Source organism: Mastigoproctus giganteus, chromosome 8 (genome assembly GCF_048544385.1).
Source record: "Mastigoproctus giganteus isolate SK-2022 chromosome 8, ASM4854438v1, whole genome shotgun sequence".
In the NCBI taxonomy this organism is placed as follows: domain Eukaryota; kingdom Metazoa; phylum Arthropoda; class Arachnida; order Uropygi; family Thelyphonidae; genus Mastigoproctus; species Mastigoproctus giganteus.
The window spans coordinates 183,807,940-183,824,184 of record NC_143582.1 but is presented as its reverse complement, the minus strand read 5'-3'; the positions used below and the strand labels follow the sequence as shown (position 1 = coordinate 183,824,184).

The window sequence follows — 16,245 nt, the reverse complement described above, 5'->3', positions numbered from 1 at the left end:
TGAACCAATGTATACTTCGCACCATGACTTATGGAAGTGAAACTTGGGCACTCACCAAAAGAATGGAAGAAAAGCTGAAAACTACACAGCAAAGAATGGAACAAATTATATTAGGAATCAGACTGTTGGATAAAAAGAGAAACACATGGATTACGGAGCAAACACAAGTAAAGGACATTGTTATCAAAACTAAAGAACTAAAGAACTAAAGAAATGGACTTGGGCAGGACACAGTTCGAAGACATGATGAAAAGAAAATAACAGAATAGTACCCAAGAGGAGCTAAGAGAAAACCTGGAAAACTACCATGGAGATGGATGATGAAATTCAAGGGTTCATGGGTAGTTAATGGATGGCCATTGCACAAAACAGAAGGAACTGGAAAGGCATTCATCCTGCAGTGGATTGAAAATGGCTAATGATGATGAGGCTTTACTTAAAATTTAAGAATTATTTTAATAAATTATGGCAACTTAATATGTATTAAATTGATTAAACAGATTTGCCTTACAAAAGCACAGAGACAAACTTTCGCCAGGCCTTCCCTTTACAAAACAATGCCGTACTTACTTATTGATTCTTTATATCTAAATTGACTGATATTGAACAAGCCTGGCTTTCTCTTTATTAATACTAATAACAGTTCATTCCATTACTGTGAGTTGAACAACTACTACTAGTCTAGCAAGATGGCAACTGTGGATATAGCCAACTTAAAAATGAGTGGCAGAAGAATTTTTTCAGAACTGCATTATTCCTAAGATTTTGGAGCTGATAAGATTTGTTGCATTACAATCCTTGTACAGTACCAGAATAAAAACAAAACATCAGTGTTTGAAACATTACTCAAGTAACATTGCTTTGCCACCTCAAAAGTGTGAACAATCAATGCATGCTGCAAAGAATCCAACAATGACTTTTGAATCATTCTGTTGGATGATGGAATAATTTGTCTCCTTGAAAAGTTATGTACAAGGGGTTTGTTTCAATAGTACAGCTACTCCCATAAAAATATTTATTTATTTATTTTTAATAATATTATTATTATTTTTTACAATGCCACAAACAGAAAGGTATTTTAACTTATACAATACTCTACTGTAGTACTGAGTGTAGGTTGAAGTTTGGTATGACAAAACATACTTTTTGATATGTGGCTTTAGTTTTTCTAGGTTGCAATTTTTTTAAGGTGGAATTACAGATGCCAATTCTGAACAAAGAAAGGTTTCTTTGTTCTGAACAAACAAAGTTTAAGAAAGGTTTTTAGGGCTCTAACCCAGATGAGAGACTAATATTCTAAGGAAGGGAAGGTTTATGATTTGTAGTGAGTTTAACCTTGACAAATGCAAAGTACTGCATATGGGTAGAAGTAACCCCAGAGAAACATACCAACTGTGTGGTACTACACTTAAGGTGGTAGAAAATGAAAAAGACCTGGGAGTAATTGTGCAGTCAGATATGAAGTTTTCTGAGCAATGCAGACAGGCTGCCAGGGCAGGTCATGGGGTTTTGTCAATGATATATAGGAATTTTGCTAGCAGGGAAAAGGAGGTGATTATCCCTCTGTATAAGGCAATGGTCAGGCCACACCTTGAGTTTCTGCGTACAGGTCTGGAGGCCTCATTTTAGGAAGGATGTAGATTTACTTGAGCGTGTACAGAGAAGGGCAACAAGATTGGTGAGGGGAATGAAGGGATCCTCTTATCAAGAGAGGCTTAAGTTCTGCAAATTGCAGTGGCTGGAGACTAGGCACCTGCGCGGTGATCTGATTGAGGTATAAGGCCTTGAATGGGTTCAGCACGCTGAATTCTGATGGGATCCTTCCACTTGTTCAGATTACGAATCTAAGGGGGCATAAATTCAAATTAAGAAAGGACAGATGTAGAATAGATGTGTGGAAATTTGCCTTTAGCCAGCGGGTGGTTAATTGCTGGAACAAACTTCCATCTGTCGTTGTGGAAGTTGATAGGTTGAATAAATTTAAGGAGGAACTGGACAGGCATTTGGCTGATGCTGCATAAGCTCATACACTTGCTTTCTTGCATCACATGCCACTACTACTACTCTTCAGAAGAAGAAAGATGATATCATGATTGAAAGAGAAAACCTACTTTTTTTGCTGCAGAGGAAGCAATATTTGTGATATGTGCTAATGGAGGTAAGGGTTATTCCCTGTAAAGATATGTGATCTTTTTCTAGAAATTTGAGCATTGTTGAAGAGGAGTAGACAAGAGCAGCAGATGCTGTTTTGCAAAAATTAAGAAAGGACTGGATTTTAGAAGGATCGGGTTAACTAAGTTTTTTTAAGTCCTCACTGGTTAGTTATCTGGAGATTAGCATTTAAAGAATTATGTGGGGTAGATATTTCAGAAATTATAGTTGTTTGGATAAAGCAGTGATTGTCAAACTGGAAAGTGAAATGTAGTGTGTTATTTGTAAGGGATAGTACTTGTTCCTTATCTATTAAAAAAAAAAAAAAAAAAAAAAAAGAGAGAGGAACTCTCAGCATCTTTTTCTGAACTGTAACACATAATTTAGAAAGAAATTCAAATACCGAAGTGCAGTAATGTATTCAATATATTATGAATGACTTGGAATTAAATTTGCTTACATATGGTACAGTGTGTTGCTTTTGTCACAATAATCTTACCTCATTACAGTGCCAGAGCAGATCATCACATGGTCGTACTTTACTCTGTTTTCCACACAGACATTTCTGTTGACTTTGTTTACCACATGGTGAACATTTTCCTAGAAAAGAAATTCAGTATTTCATGGACATTTTCAAGAAATATCCAATACTATCTAAATTGTTTAGAACTTAATATCTGATCTATCATTCTAAGGCTGATCTGCTGCTTTCGGTGCTAATCAGTCTTGGTAAATAGACCAGATTAGTCTAAACAGATCATATTTTGGAGAATAAATTTGATCTACTTGACTTACCTGCTACTTTCAGTGCTGTAACTCTCTTCAGTTTGTCTAAAAGTGTTACTTCTCAAAAATTAGTAATTTCCTAAAATCAACTGCCAATATTTTTTTTGGGAACTGTGTAATTTGCTGAATATAGAGGTTTCAGCAAATATTAACATTAATTCTAGGAAATATTAAGGGTTCAGATCAACAGTAATGTTGTTTGCCACAAATTCCTCCACACTTAAAGCAGAATGAGCAGGAATATTATCGTGATGAGAAACCACTGAATTATTTCTTGAAAACTTTATGCTATATCTTTCCCTGTGGGATGAATTCCTGTTGCACAAAAAAGAAAAAAAAAAAAACCCCTTCAAATTGGAACAAACTTGTATGTGGCCTTCTTCGCATGTCGTAATTTTGGAATTTCTCATGTTCTTAGGTATTTCTGGTACATAACTACCTAAGCCATTTCTTAGCATTAGCATTAATAGAGGCATTTGATGCAAGAAAGCAAGCTTATGCAGCATCAGCCAAAATAAAAAAAAAAAAAAAAAAAAAAAAAAACGCCACTTCAATTCACCCCTCTGTTCGTTTGAAATACCTGTCCAGCTGAGCCTTAAACTTATTTAGGCTATCAACTTCCACGACAAGGGATGGAAGTCTGTTCCACCAACCAACCACCCGCTGGCTAAAGGCAAATTTCCGCACGTCTATCCTACATCTGTCTTTCCTCAATTTGAATTTATGCCCTCTCAGGTGATTATTCTGAGCAAGAGGAAGAATCCCATCAGCATTGAGCATGCTCAAACCATTCAAGGCTTTATACACTTCTATCAGATCACCTCGCTAGTGCCTAGTCACACACTGTAATTGGCAAAACTTAAGCCTTTCTTTGTAAGAGCACCCCTTTGTTCCATTCACTAATCTTGTTGCCCTTCTCTGTACTCATTCCAGCAGCTCTACATCCTTCTTGAAATGAGGCCTCCAGACCTGTATACATACTCTAGGTGTGGCCTGATCATTGCCTTATACAAGGGAATAATCACCTCCTTATCCCTGCTAGAAAAATTCCTATATATCATTCACAATACCCCATGAGATACTCTTGCAGCCCATCTGCACTGCTCAGAGAACTTCATATCTGCCTGCACAACCACCACCAGGTCCCTTTCATTCTCTACCACTATCAGTGTAGTACCACAGAGTTGATATGTTGCTCTGGGGTTGCTGTTTCCCCATATACAGTGAAACTTCCCTTTAACGGACAGCCACGGGGAACGAAAATGTGTCCATTAGAGAGAAGTGTCCGCTAACAAAAGAAGTCTGAGGGAGAAAAAAAAAAAAGAAAGAAAGAAAGAAAGAAAAATCGTTAAACGTTTAATGTAAAATTAAATTAAAATATATACAGATTTTGAACAATATTTTTGTAAATAATATATATACAATTGTGCTATGCATATTATGACTTTATCTTAAGAAAAATACATACAGTAATCACTTATTTTCTTCTGCACCTTCTTCCGGCTGATAATTTTGTTTTCAACATTTGTTTGGAGTGAAGAAACCATCGAAAGTCCTTCAGTATCTTCTTCAGCGCCGAAAAACATTTTTAAACGATTGATTTGTATGAGCGCTTCTTCTATTTTCATCGGTTCGTCGTTAATATGTTCTTCGACAGAATGACCTCCTTCCATTTCTTCATCCTCATGAGGAACTTCTTGAAAAATATCGATGATAATGTCGTTGATATTTAGAGCACCATCTTCTGTAGCGAGGTTCGAGTCTATATCTTTGTAGCCAGGGTCACTTGTAGCGGACGTATCGTACATTATCAATAGATGTTGAAGTTCTTGTTCTTCTTGGTGCTCCACATTGCTGTTCACAACTTCAATTTTTGCGTTTGAGAAGCCAGACTTTACAAAACAGTCCACGACAGTTTGTTTTCTAATTGCGTTTACTGAAGAGGAAATCCATTGAATCGCACCTAGGATGCTGATTTTCTTTGCAAGGTCACTCGCACATGTTACATCGTTCATGTTTGCAATGAGATGTCTTAAAACACGTTTTCTGTAGTGAAGTTTAAAATTTTTTATTATCCCTTGATCCAAGGGATAGTTTGGTGGCAGAAAAAGGATTTGAATGTTAAACAATTCAATGTGCGGGTGAGATGCAGCATTATCCATGAAAAGAATAATTTTTCTGTTTTGACGAATCATGTTTTGGTTAAAGTGACTTATCCATTCACTCATGATATCTCGTGTCATCCATGCTTTTTTATTAGACTTCCAGTCAACATTCAAAAGATTCAACTTTATGCCCTTGAAACAACGAGGATTTTGTTGTTTTCCTATAACAAGAGGTTGTTCAAAGTCTCCCAGCATATTTGTACACAATAGTACAGTCAAGCATTCCTTAGAAATTTTTCTGCCCTGGCACTTTTTGTTTATTAGACTCATTGTGTTTTCAGGAAGAGCTTTAAAAAACAACCGTTTCGTCACAGTTGTAAATATCCTTAGCTTCAAAATCACGACATAAATCTTCCAATTTGACGGTTCACTCTGTTACAACCCCAGTATCAACAGATCCACCTTCACCACTTACGGTTTTCCAAGAAATTTTATGCCGAGTTTTGAACTTGTCTAGCCATCCCACAGAAGCTTTGAACTCATTTACTCCCACAGATTTTGCAACCTCCAAAGCCTTTTCCCTAATAACAGGCCCATTAATGGGAATTTTTTTTAGCACGTTCGCGACAAAACCACTTATACATAACATTGTCAATTTCAAGTCCACCAGTTTTCGGGAATGATTTTTGAACCTGATCATTTCCGTGTTGCCGAAATTATTTGAGCAGTTCATTTTTTTTTCTTTAGGATGTCGCTTACCTGCGTCTTCCCGATTTTGAATTTTCCAGCGAGATTGTGAACACTATTTTTTTGCCGATCATACACATTAATGAGTTCGACTTTATCTTTTAAAGTTAAATGTTTTTGAGAAGACATTGTGCACTTCACACGACACTGAACAAAACTGAAAAGACGAAAGGCCGACCATATTTCCCCCCTCCCCTGCACACACCGAATTCATCAGAAGTTTTACACGTGCCTTAAAATTCTTGAAAAAAGGTTTAGAACCGCGACGTAAACCTTGATAAAATTCAGAGAATTGGAAATAGAAAATAAACACACAATTGAGGCAATACATGGAAGAAAAGTTCCTAGAAAAAGGGCTGTGAGCTCTCCCGCAGTCCGTTATGGGGAGATCAAATTAAGTGCTAATCTAAACGAAACAGTGCAGATTGCCTGTCCGCGTCCGTTACAGAGAATGTCCGCTAGACAGAAGCTGGAAACACGTTAAAACCAATAGAGGTGAGTTGGGGAATTTGAAAATGTCCGTTGTAGAGAGATGTCCGTTAACAAGAGGTGTCCGTTAGGAGAAGTTTCACTGTATAGTACTTTACATTTGTCAATGTTAAACTTCATTTGCCACCTCTCAGCCCATCTGCTCAACCTTTCCAGATCCTGTTGCAGCAGCATAGTGTCAGTAGTGTCCTTGACAACCCTGCCAACCTTTGTATCATCTGCAAACTTGGACATTAAGCTTGATATACTATCATCAATATCATTTATAAATACAGAAAACAATAATGGACCCAACACTGAACCCTGAGAGACTCCACTGATAACATTAGTCCACAATGAGCAGTGTCCATTGATTACCACTCTCTGTCTTCTCTCCCTCAACCACCCCTTTATCCATAGCAGCAATTTGCCTCCAATGCCACACTGCTCCAGTTTGTGCAGCAGTCTTCCATGTGCAACAGTATCAAAAGCCTTTCTAAGATCCAAGTATATAATATCAAAGTTATTCCCTGCATCCAGTTCTTTTGTGACTGCATCATAGTATCCAATCAAATTGGTCAGGCAAGACTTCCCCTTAACAAAACCATGCTGTGTCTGAGCTATAACTTTTTTTTTTTTTTTGGTAGTTGTTGGCGCATCGGCTTCTGTGGCCATAATGCACCTCCCAAGGTTTTTGCAGTACTTTGATCCAAGCCTGAGGCGGGATTCGAACCCGCGACCTTTGGGTTGCCAGGCAGGCACTTTACCCACCCGGCTAGTCCAGTCGGTGAGCTATAACTGAAGTCTTGTCTAGATGATCCTGCAGTGTTTCTTTAACCAGTGCCTCCATTAATTTTCCTGGAATAGAAGTTAAACTCACAGGTCTATAATTACTTGTGTCAGCCTTTGATCCTCCTTTGCGAATCGAAGTACCTTCTTAAGGTACTTCGATGTATACACTTTGTCATATATTATACCTTTACAAATAAATGTATTGTAAAGAAATAATATATGACCATGCTTCGAAAAAGAACTTCAATCCTCCTTACAAACTAAAATTAATAGTTTTTTTTAAAATTGTTTTGTTTAAAATGCTGAACTTTTAAATGCAATGAGCAATTTTTTTTTTCATTGAACTGTAATAAGTAAACTTTTTTTGTTTACTGTCTAAATGCTATGAATGAAAGTATCTTATCTTCCTTGATCTTTGTATGTACCCATAGATATTCAGCTTTACTTATTTTTAATCAATGGTTTAAACTTTCTCTTTTAAGCAAATGTGCAACAATGCTTTGTGCATACACTGTGCTTCACACTACACATGTGAATATGAATGATGAGAGATTTTGCTGCTATGCTGAATTGATATTGTTGTTCTTTGGAACAGAATAGAATAGAATAGAATAATGAAAAGTTAGGAAAGTGTCCATGATGGGCTAAATTGATAATGAGCAGTTATTGAAAAATGGAGTTTCAGACTTTTATGCTGGTTAAAATGTATTAAAGTACAGAAAGGAGAATTTTTTTCTTTGCATCACTGGCCTTTAACAATGAGTTTTTTGAATATTATTAGCCATATTGTGCAAGGAAGCCTGAGGCTTATGCTGCACCAGGCAAAAAAAAAAAATTCATGCGTTACCCTGAGAGAGAGAGAGAGAGAGAGAGAGAGAGAGAGAGAGAGAGAGAGAGAGAGAGAGCGAGAGAGAGAGAGAGAGCGAGAGAGAGAGAGAAAATCAGAAGTAGAAAGGAATCACCAAGAAAGAGAAGAATAATGATATCCAGCTCAGGGCCCTGGGTGTGCCAAGCCCATACTCACCAGATGTGAGCCCCTGGGGTATAAGGGTCCTTCATTGGACTAAGGACCCTAAAAATGGCATGACTTTCAAAAATGGGATAGCATGCCGGACTCTTAGTATTATCACTAAAATATGAATGGCAGTATTATAATAACAAATCTTACTGGTTAAAGTAATGTGACTAAGAATAACAGCCAAACCAATTACATCCGGGTTTTGTAAGGCTAAAATTAAAAATACCTGGAGAGAATTTTGCAATTCATTTTTCATTTGGTTTGTAGTTCTTCCTTAAATTTAATTAAACTATCTACTTACACAACAACAGATGAAAGCTTTGTTTCAACAATCAACTGCCTGCTAGCTGAAGGCAAACTTCCACATCTATTCTGCAACCACCCCTCCTCAATTTGAATTCATGTCTCCTCATGTGTAGAGTATAAGCAAGAGGAAGAATCCCACCTGTACTAAGGTTGCTCAATCCATTCAAGGCCTTGACCAGCTCAATCACAGCACCCTGCAGGTGCCTAGTCTCCAGACACTACAATTTGGAGAACTGAAGCCTTTCGTGGTAAGAATACCTCTTTGTTCCCCCTCACCTATCTCGCTGCCCTTGTCTGAAGCTATTCCAGCAGTTCTATATCCTTCCTAAAATGAGGCCTCCATTGCCTTATACAATGGGATAATAACCACTGTAGTGGCCTGACCCTTGCCTTATACAATGGGATAATCACCTCCTCATCACAGCTAACAAAATTCCTGTATATCAATGACAAAACCCCATGGGCTCTCCTGGCACTTGTCTGCACTGCTCAGAGAAATTCATATTGGGCTGCACTGTTACCAATGTATTGAAACAACATAAATCGAAAAACATAAGTGGCCAAATTGCCACGTCACTCCCAGAATTAAAAAGACTACTTAAAATAAAAATTTTCTACTACCTTGAGTATAGTACCCCACAGTTGGTATGTTAATCTGGAATTACTGCTACCATTACTGTCTGGTTAAACTTCAACTGCCATTTCTTAGCCTATCTGTATAATTTTTCTAGACCTTGTTGAGTAGCATACGTTAATTAATGTCATTAACCACCCTGTCAACCTTTGCATCATCTGCAAATCTAGACATTAAGCCTGATATACCCTCATCAATTTTGCAAACATACTATTTTATCTTATGGAGTTCTGTTCCCATGCATGATTTTTGCAAGTGGTCTTTTTAATTCTGGGAGTGACTTGGCAATTTAACAACTTATGTTTTTCAATTTATGTTGGTTCAGTTTGTTGGTAATGGTGAATACAAGAAACTGCCATTATAACTCTTCTGCTTATAGAATTCTCTCCCTCCTTTATGCACTTTTCTTCAGCCCCCCCTTCAGACTGCTCTTATATTGCACCAGTCAACTGGCTACCACTATAAAACGTGCTCAATCGAAATCAACTAGATGAGCAAAAAACAGTTTTTCCTTTTCTTTCTCAAGATCAACTATTTTTGGTAATCTGCATCTTTCAAGGAGCCAAGGGTCTTGAGGACAGAGTTTCATCTCACCATCACTTTTAGTACTGGTCCTCACTTATCCCAGGGGTAAGGATGCGTCATACATAGCCTCTCCTTACATAAGACCATCCGTGCGTGGTGAAGAACCACATCCTTCCACAGGTGAGCCTGTTAACACAAAACACAGTGGATCTAGAGGAGTAAACCTTGAAAAAAAATCCCCAATCCTATGGTGGCAGTCGTGCCTAAAGGCTGAATAGCTGTGGGTGATGCAGTTCCAAACAAGAATCTCTGGGAACCAGGTGAACCTAGTTGTAAACAGCCTTTCTGTTGTATTCAATTTTCTTTTCCCTAGCATCTTCATGGGATCCACGATGTTCAAACCTAAAACTCTCCATACCACTCTTCCTATGATTAAAACTGGCCCCTTTCAAAATTGGCCATGTGGAAGGCAATGGCATACCACCACAATATCTGATGCCAGAGACCACAACAAAAATAACCAAAAACTGCTTAAACCAGATCTTAGATGTTACTGTGTGGCCTACAAGACTAAATTTAAGAAATAAGATAGTAAATGTGGCCACATGGAATGTAAAAAGTTTAATAGAAGGAAATGGTCATCAATGAAATGGCTAGATACAAAATTGACATTTTAGAAGCAACTGCAGTCATGTGAACAGGACAACATTTCAACACTAGAAATGGGTTGTCTTTTCTGGAAGTGACTAAGTAAAAGAACATGGTGTCGCTGTTATATTGAATAAGAAATATTCAAGGTCTTTTCTTGGATAAAATCCGATTAATAGCAGAATGATGTTGGTTAGACTTCAGAGAAAACCAGTAAATCTCATAGTTTTAGTTGCATATGCACCAACATTAACAGCCACAGATGAAGATATAGATGTTTATTAGGAAAAAACCTCCAAGCAACTCTTGACCTGGACCCAAAAAAGCATGTTTTGATACTTGTGGGTGATTTCAATGTAAAAGTAGGCAAGACAGTTTCTTATAGTCCGGAATGTGGAACAGTTTGGTCTTGGCACTAGAAATGAATGGGGCGAAAGATTAATTGAATTATGTCACATGTAACACCTGCTTTCAGCAACACTTGAGCAGACTCGACACATGGAAATCTCCTGATCACAAAACAAGGAAACAAACTGATTACATCCTTATTCAGCAAAGATTGCATTCCAGTGTTCTCACTGCAAAGACACTTCCTGGTGCAGATTGTGGCACTCATCATCAGCTACTTCACATCAATTTCAAGCTGAAGTTGAAAAAGACCATCAATATGGTATTCCCAAGACAAATGGATGTAGAAAATATTCCCAATGGTTATAATAATTGAAACAAACAATTCTTTTCAAGCTCTATTAAAAATTGGATGAAGAAATGCTGCCTGAGGAAATATAGGAAAATACAAAAAGCATTATTAAGGATTCAGCAAACAGCTGAATCCTTAGAGAAAGGAAAAAGATTAGGAAGCCATGGCTTCCTAATCTTTCAGCAACATTTAAGCCACATTTAAACTTATTGAACAGAGAAGAATTGCAAAAGTCAAGGGTGTACAAGGAAAATGAGTATCAGAAACTGAGCAAAGTCATCAAGCACCGTTAAGTCATGACAAACAGAATTATATCAATCGAAAATGCAAAGAAATTGAATTCCACAACAAAAACGAAACAACACTAAGAAGAGGTATGATATTAAGTCCTTTAGACAAAAGTTCTTCCTAAAACTTAATAGGACTCCAAGGGTGAAATTTTAATAGAGAACACAATTAAAGGAAGGTGGAAAGAATACTGCGAGCAGCTCTTCATAGCAAGTGCTGACACTAATAATCTATCATCCTGTTTTCATGAGTGTGATCATGAACCAGAGTTCTACTGAAGGAATAAGTCGAAAATGCCTTCAGAGAACTGAAGTGTGGCAAATCACCTAGAACTGATGAAATCCCTGCAGAACTGATTAAAGCTACAGGTGTAATAGGCACTGAGTTTTTTCATAAAATGATTGCAAAGATCTGGGAAATGGGACAGTGGCCATCAGATTGGATGAAATCAATGTTATTCCCTTACCAAAAAAAAAAAAGAAAGTTTGTTAAAATTACAGGACTATTAGCCTAAGTTCTCATGCTAGTAAAATTCTTCTTAAAATCATATTACTTGAAGAAGAAGAAATGCCAGAAGAGCAAACAGGTTTCAGAAAGGGCAGAGGAACCAGAGATCAGATCCTAAGTCTCTGTCAAAAAAAAACCCCTTCCCATATGTATATAAGTATATGTATGAGCTTGCTTTCTTGCATCATATGCCTCTACTAATGCTAAAAACAACATTTCAAATGTCTCAATTTTCTTCCTGTCTACTCTTTTCAGATTCCATCTTTCACATCCATAAGTGGCAACTGGAAAAATTATCAAATCAGTGATTCTCAGTTTCATCTTAAGGGTTGAATGTTGAGATGTTGATCTCTCCATAATTTTATCTGTGGTGACCAACCTTCTACCAGTTGCCTGTCTTCTCTTTACATCATTTCAGCAGTCACCATTCTTATTTATTCTTGATCCCGAGTAATCAAATTCATCAACATCTTCGATATCTCGCCCATTAACCTTCGCTTTACTGGAACCAAGATTATCACAAATCACCATAATTTTAGTTTTACTCACATTCAGAAACAATCCTTTTTTTTTTTCTTACTTGCTTCACAAACTCTCCTCAGAGTTTCTTTCAGATGATCCTTGGAATTGAAAATTAGCACAGTATCATCTGCATAACGAAGGTTGTTTATCTTCAGTCCACCAATTTTGATGCCAGTGTCTAAATCTTCCAAAGCTTCACACGAGATCTTTGGCATAAAGATTACATAGGCGAGGTGACTAAATGCAGCCCTGCCTGACACCTTTACCCGTTTTGAATAAGTCTGTGTTTCCCACATTGGTTCTAACAATTTCTGGTATAGTAGCTTAATCAGTTGAATTATGTGGATAGCGAATTCCACATTAATCATCTATTTTGCATAGTTTCTCATGTTGAACACAATCAAATGCCTTTGAATAATCTATAAAAGACAAAATGACTGGAACTTAGAATTCTTTGCATTTTTCAACAATCAGAGCCAAAAAAAAAGAAAAAAAAAAAAAAAAAAAAACCTTCTCATTTCATCCATCCGTTCATTTCAAATGTATGTCTTGAATTTATTTAAGCTGTCCATTTCTAAGACAAATGGAAGTTTGTTCCAGAAATCACCCACCCGTTGGCTAAAGGCAAATTTCTGCACATCTATTCTACAACTGCCTTTCCACAATTTGAATCTATGTCCCCCTCAGGTAATTAATATGGGCAAGAGGAAGAATCCCATCAGCACTCAGCCAGCTCAGTCCATTCAAGACCTTATACACCTCAAACCGATTGCTTTGCAGGTGCCTACTCTCCAGATGCTACAATTTGCAAAAATTAAACCTTTCTTCGTAGGAGCACCCCCTTGTTCCATTCACTAATCTTGTTGCCCTTCTCTGTACTCATTCCAGCAGCTCTACATCTTTCCTAAAATGAGGCCTCCAGACCTGTATACAGTACTCAAGGTGTGCCCAGACCATTGCCTTATACAAGTGGGTAATCACCTCCTTATCCCTGCTAGAAAAATTCCTGTATATCACTGACAAGACACCATGAGCTACTCTTGCAGACTGTCTGCACTGCTCAGAAAACTTCATATCTGACTGCACAATTACCCAGGTCCTTTTCATTCTCTACTACTGCGAGTGTAGTACCACACAGTTGATATGTTAATCTGGGGTTACTGCTACCCATATACAATACTTTACATTTATCAATGTTAAACTTTAGTTGCCACCTCTCAAGCCCATCTGCTCAACTTTTCTAGGATCCTGTTGCAGTAGCGCATAGTCTTTAGTGTCATTAACAATCCTGCGAAACTTCATATCGTCTGCAAACTTAGACATTAAGCCGATATACCTTCATCAATATCATTTATACAGAAAACAACAAGGGACTTAACAGCTCCATAGCAGCAATTTGTCCCAAATGCTACACTGCTCCAATTTGTACAGCAGTCTTCCATGTGCAACAGTATCCAAAGCCTTCATAAGATTCAAGCATATGATATCAAAATTCTTTGCATTCAGTTCATTTGTGACCACATCATAGTATCCAATCAAATTGGTCAGACAAGACTTCCCCTTAACAAACCCATACTATGTCTGAACTATAACTGAAGCCTTGTCTATATGATCCCACAGTGCTTCTTTGACCAGTGACTCCATTAATTTCCCCAGAACAGCAGTGAAAATAACAGGCCTTTATTACTTGTGTCACCCTTTGATCCTCCTTTGCGAATTGGGGTCACATTTGGAAATCTCCAGTCCATGGGTACCTCCACCCTGAGCCAAGGAAGCTCTCATAATTATGGCTAAGTGTTTCCTTCCTTACTTTGCTGCTCCCTTTAATATAACTAGATAGATCCCGTCCACTCCAAGTTTCTTTCTTATATTTACCTTGAACAGTTTCTGCTACACTTTGCTCTCAGTTATTACAAAATCATTTAGCTCACTGCCATAGTTTAATACACCTCTGGCATTCTCCTCCCTGAACAACTCCTCATGTGTAAATGTAGATGGAAAATACTCATTCAGTTTGCTAGCTACCTGAGCAGGATCATCAATGGTTCAACCATTGATATCAAGTGGACCTATCTGATTCATCCCCTTCCTTCTAGAGTTTACATAGTTGCTGTTTTTATTAGCATTCTTTGCCAAAAATCTCTCAATTTGCCTTCGCTTGCGTAACCTCCTTTGTGACTTGACTAGAGACTAGCTTATATCTGCCATTGGCTTCTCTGTCACCTGATAATTTATATGCATCCCATGCATTTTTCTTCTCTGCCACATGTCTCATTAATTTCTCATCTGACATCCATTTAGACCTTGAACAATATTTCTTAGTTGGTATGAAAAGCCTAGTAGCTTCCAAGATTAATTCTTTGAATGCTTCCCATTTAAAATTTCTGTTGGTAATATCATCAGTTGGTTCCACTGTATAAAATTTAAAACTGTCTCAAACCACCGTAGTCACCTTTACGAAAGCAAAAACCCTTCGCTTTACCCCTGATGGTAGTTACTTCTTTGAGTAAATCCCACATCAGCACACTGCGATGACTGCCACCTGGTGGCTGCTTTATCTCTAAATTCTTAATGCATGAATAATCACTGCTAATAATCAGATCAAGAGTGTTACTCCCTCTTGTTGCCTCCCAAATACATTGCTGTAGAAAACAATCATTCAATAAATCCACAAAAGCCTTGATAGTGTGTGAGTGACCAACCCATAAGTTCCAGTCAATATCTGGGACATTAAAATCTCCCCCCAATTATAAGACAATCTGATTTACTGGCCCACTATTTCTCTGTACAAATTGTTCATTATACTCATCTGAGTCATTAGGCCTATAACACATTTCTGCTCTCAATTTTGCTTTGCCAGTGTTTATGTTACAAAAAAAACAGACTCAACACTGCACTGTCCACCTATATCAACTGACTGCACTTCCTTAGATGTTATGTTTTTCTTAATTAACAGAAAACTCTCCTCCCTTCCTATCCTGTCTATTCTTTCTGTACACATTGTACACCCCAAATTCCAATTCTGCATATCTGTGTGACACCACATCTCTGATATCCCAACAATATCTGCCTTTGAAATTTTGACCAACACCTCAAATTCATCAAATTTGTTTACCAAACTCCTAGAATTGGTGTATACACAAGTACACATGCAACTGGTCTTATTCTTAGCTACCCTAACACAGCCCATGTATTTACTTGTTCTGTGATGATTCTCAGCAGTCTCTGAAATCCCATGCACCATGTTTTTCAGGCTGCCGCCCATTCCAATAGCAGTGCAAGAATCACTTTCACCTCTGCCAGTGGCTATTGTTAATCTATTAGTCACTGTATCCCCTCAAGCCAGCAGTTTTCCGAGCCACATAATACTGCCTTGATCAAATCAGCAAATATTCTTGCATCCTTTCTATTTGGGTGTCTAGGAGAGTACTGAATATTTCTCTCCTTGATTGAAGACCAAATTAATGGGCATTGAATAAAACTGGTAGGCCTAAAATTCATCATCATAGCATCAACAGAAGAAAGCTCATATTTTGGACACAGAAAGAAGGGATAACTTTCTGTTGAAGAATATTATGGATGGAAAAATTGAGGGGAAGAGGAGCAGAATAAGATTTGCAACTAGGTGCAAGGGTGGGATCGGTGACCTTCTGGGGATGCAGTTTGCAATGCCACTCAGAGCACAAGATCAATGCAATTGGAGGAAATTGATGGTGGCCACAACCAGCATCTCAGGGAGCTACGTGACTGGAAGAGAGAGAGAGCATCTTTCACATTTAATTTATAGAATCTCATTTTTTGAAAGTAAGCTGATTATTAAATTTCTTGTCAAGAAATATGATTTCTTAGATATTTGGTCATTGTTTTATCTGGCCTGTATATAATGAGTTTTTTGGAATCTTCTCTTGCTCTCTCTCTCTCTCTCTCTCTCTGCTGAAAAAAATCAGCTTGCACCTGCTTCACAATCTGGTTTGTCCTTATAAACAAATTCTTAATGTGGATAGGTTTGTTAATGCTTAGCTTACTTTTCTATGCTTAAGGTAAACAT

The 16,245-nt window shown here is 37.6% G+C and overlaps 1 protein-coding gene across 2 annotated transcripts in view; it reads right to left on the bottom strand.

Annotated features, from left to right (window-relative positions):
• Positions 1-16,245, bottom strand: part of LOC150082059 (NF-X1-type zinc finger protein NFXL1) — a 252,064-nt gene that overhangs the window by 159,825 nt on the left and 75,994 nt on the right. For both annotated transcript variants that reach the window (XM_090379082.1, XM_090379083.1), the window contains exon 8: positions 2,651-2,751. In XM_090379082.1, coding sequence (XP_090235208.1) covers positions 2,651-2,751 — 101 coding nt within the window. The remainder of the gene's footprint in view (positions 1-2,650; positions 2,752-16,245) is intronic.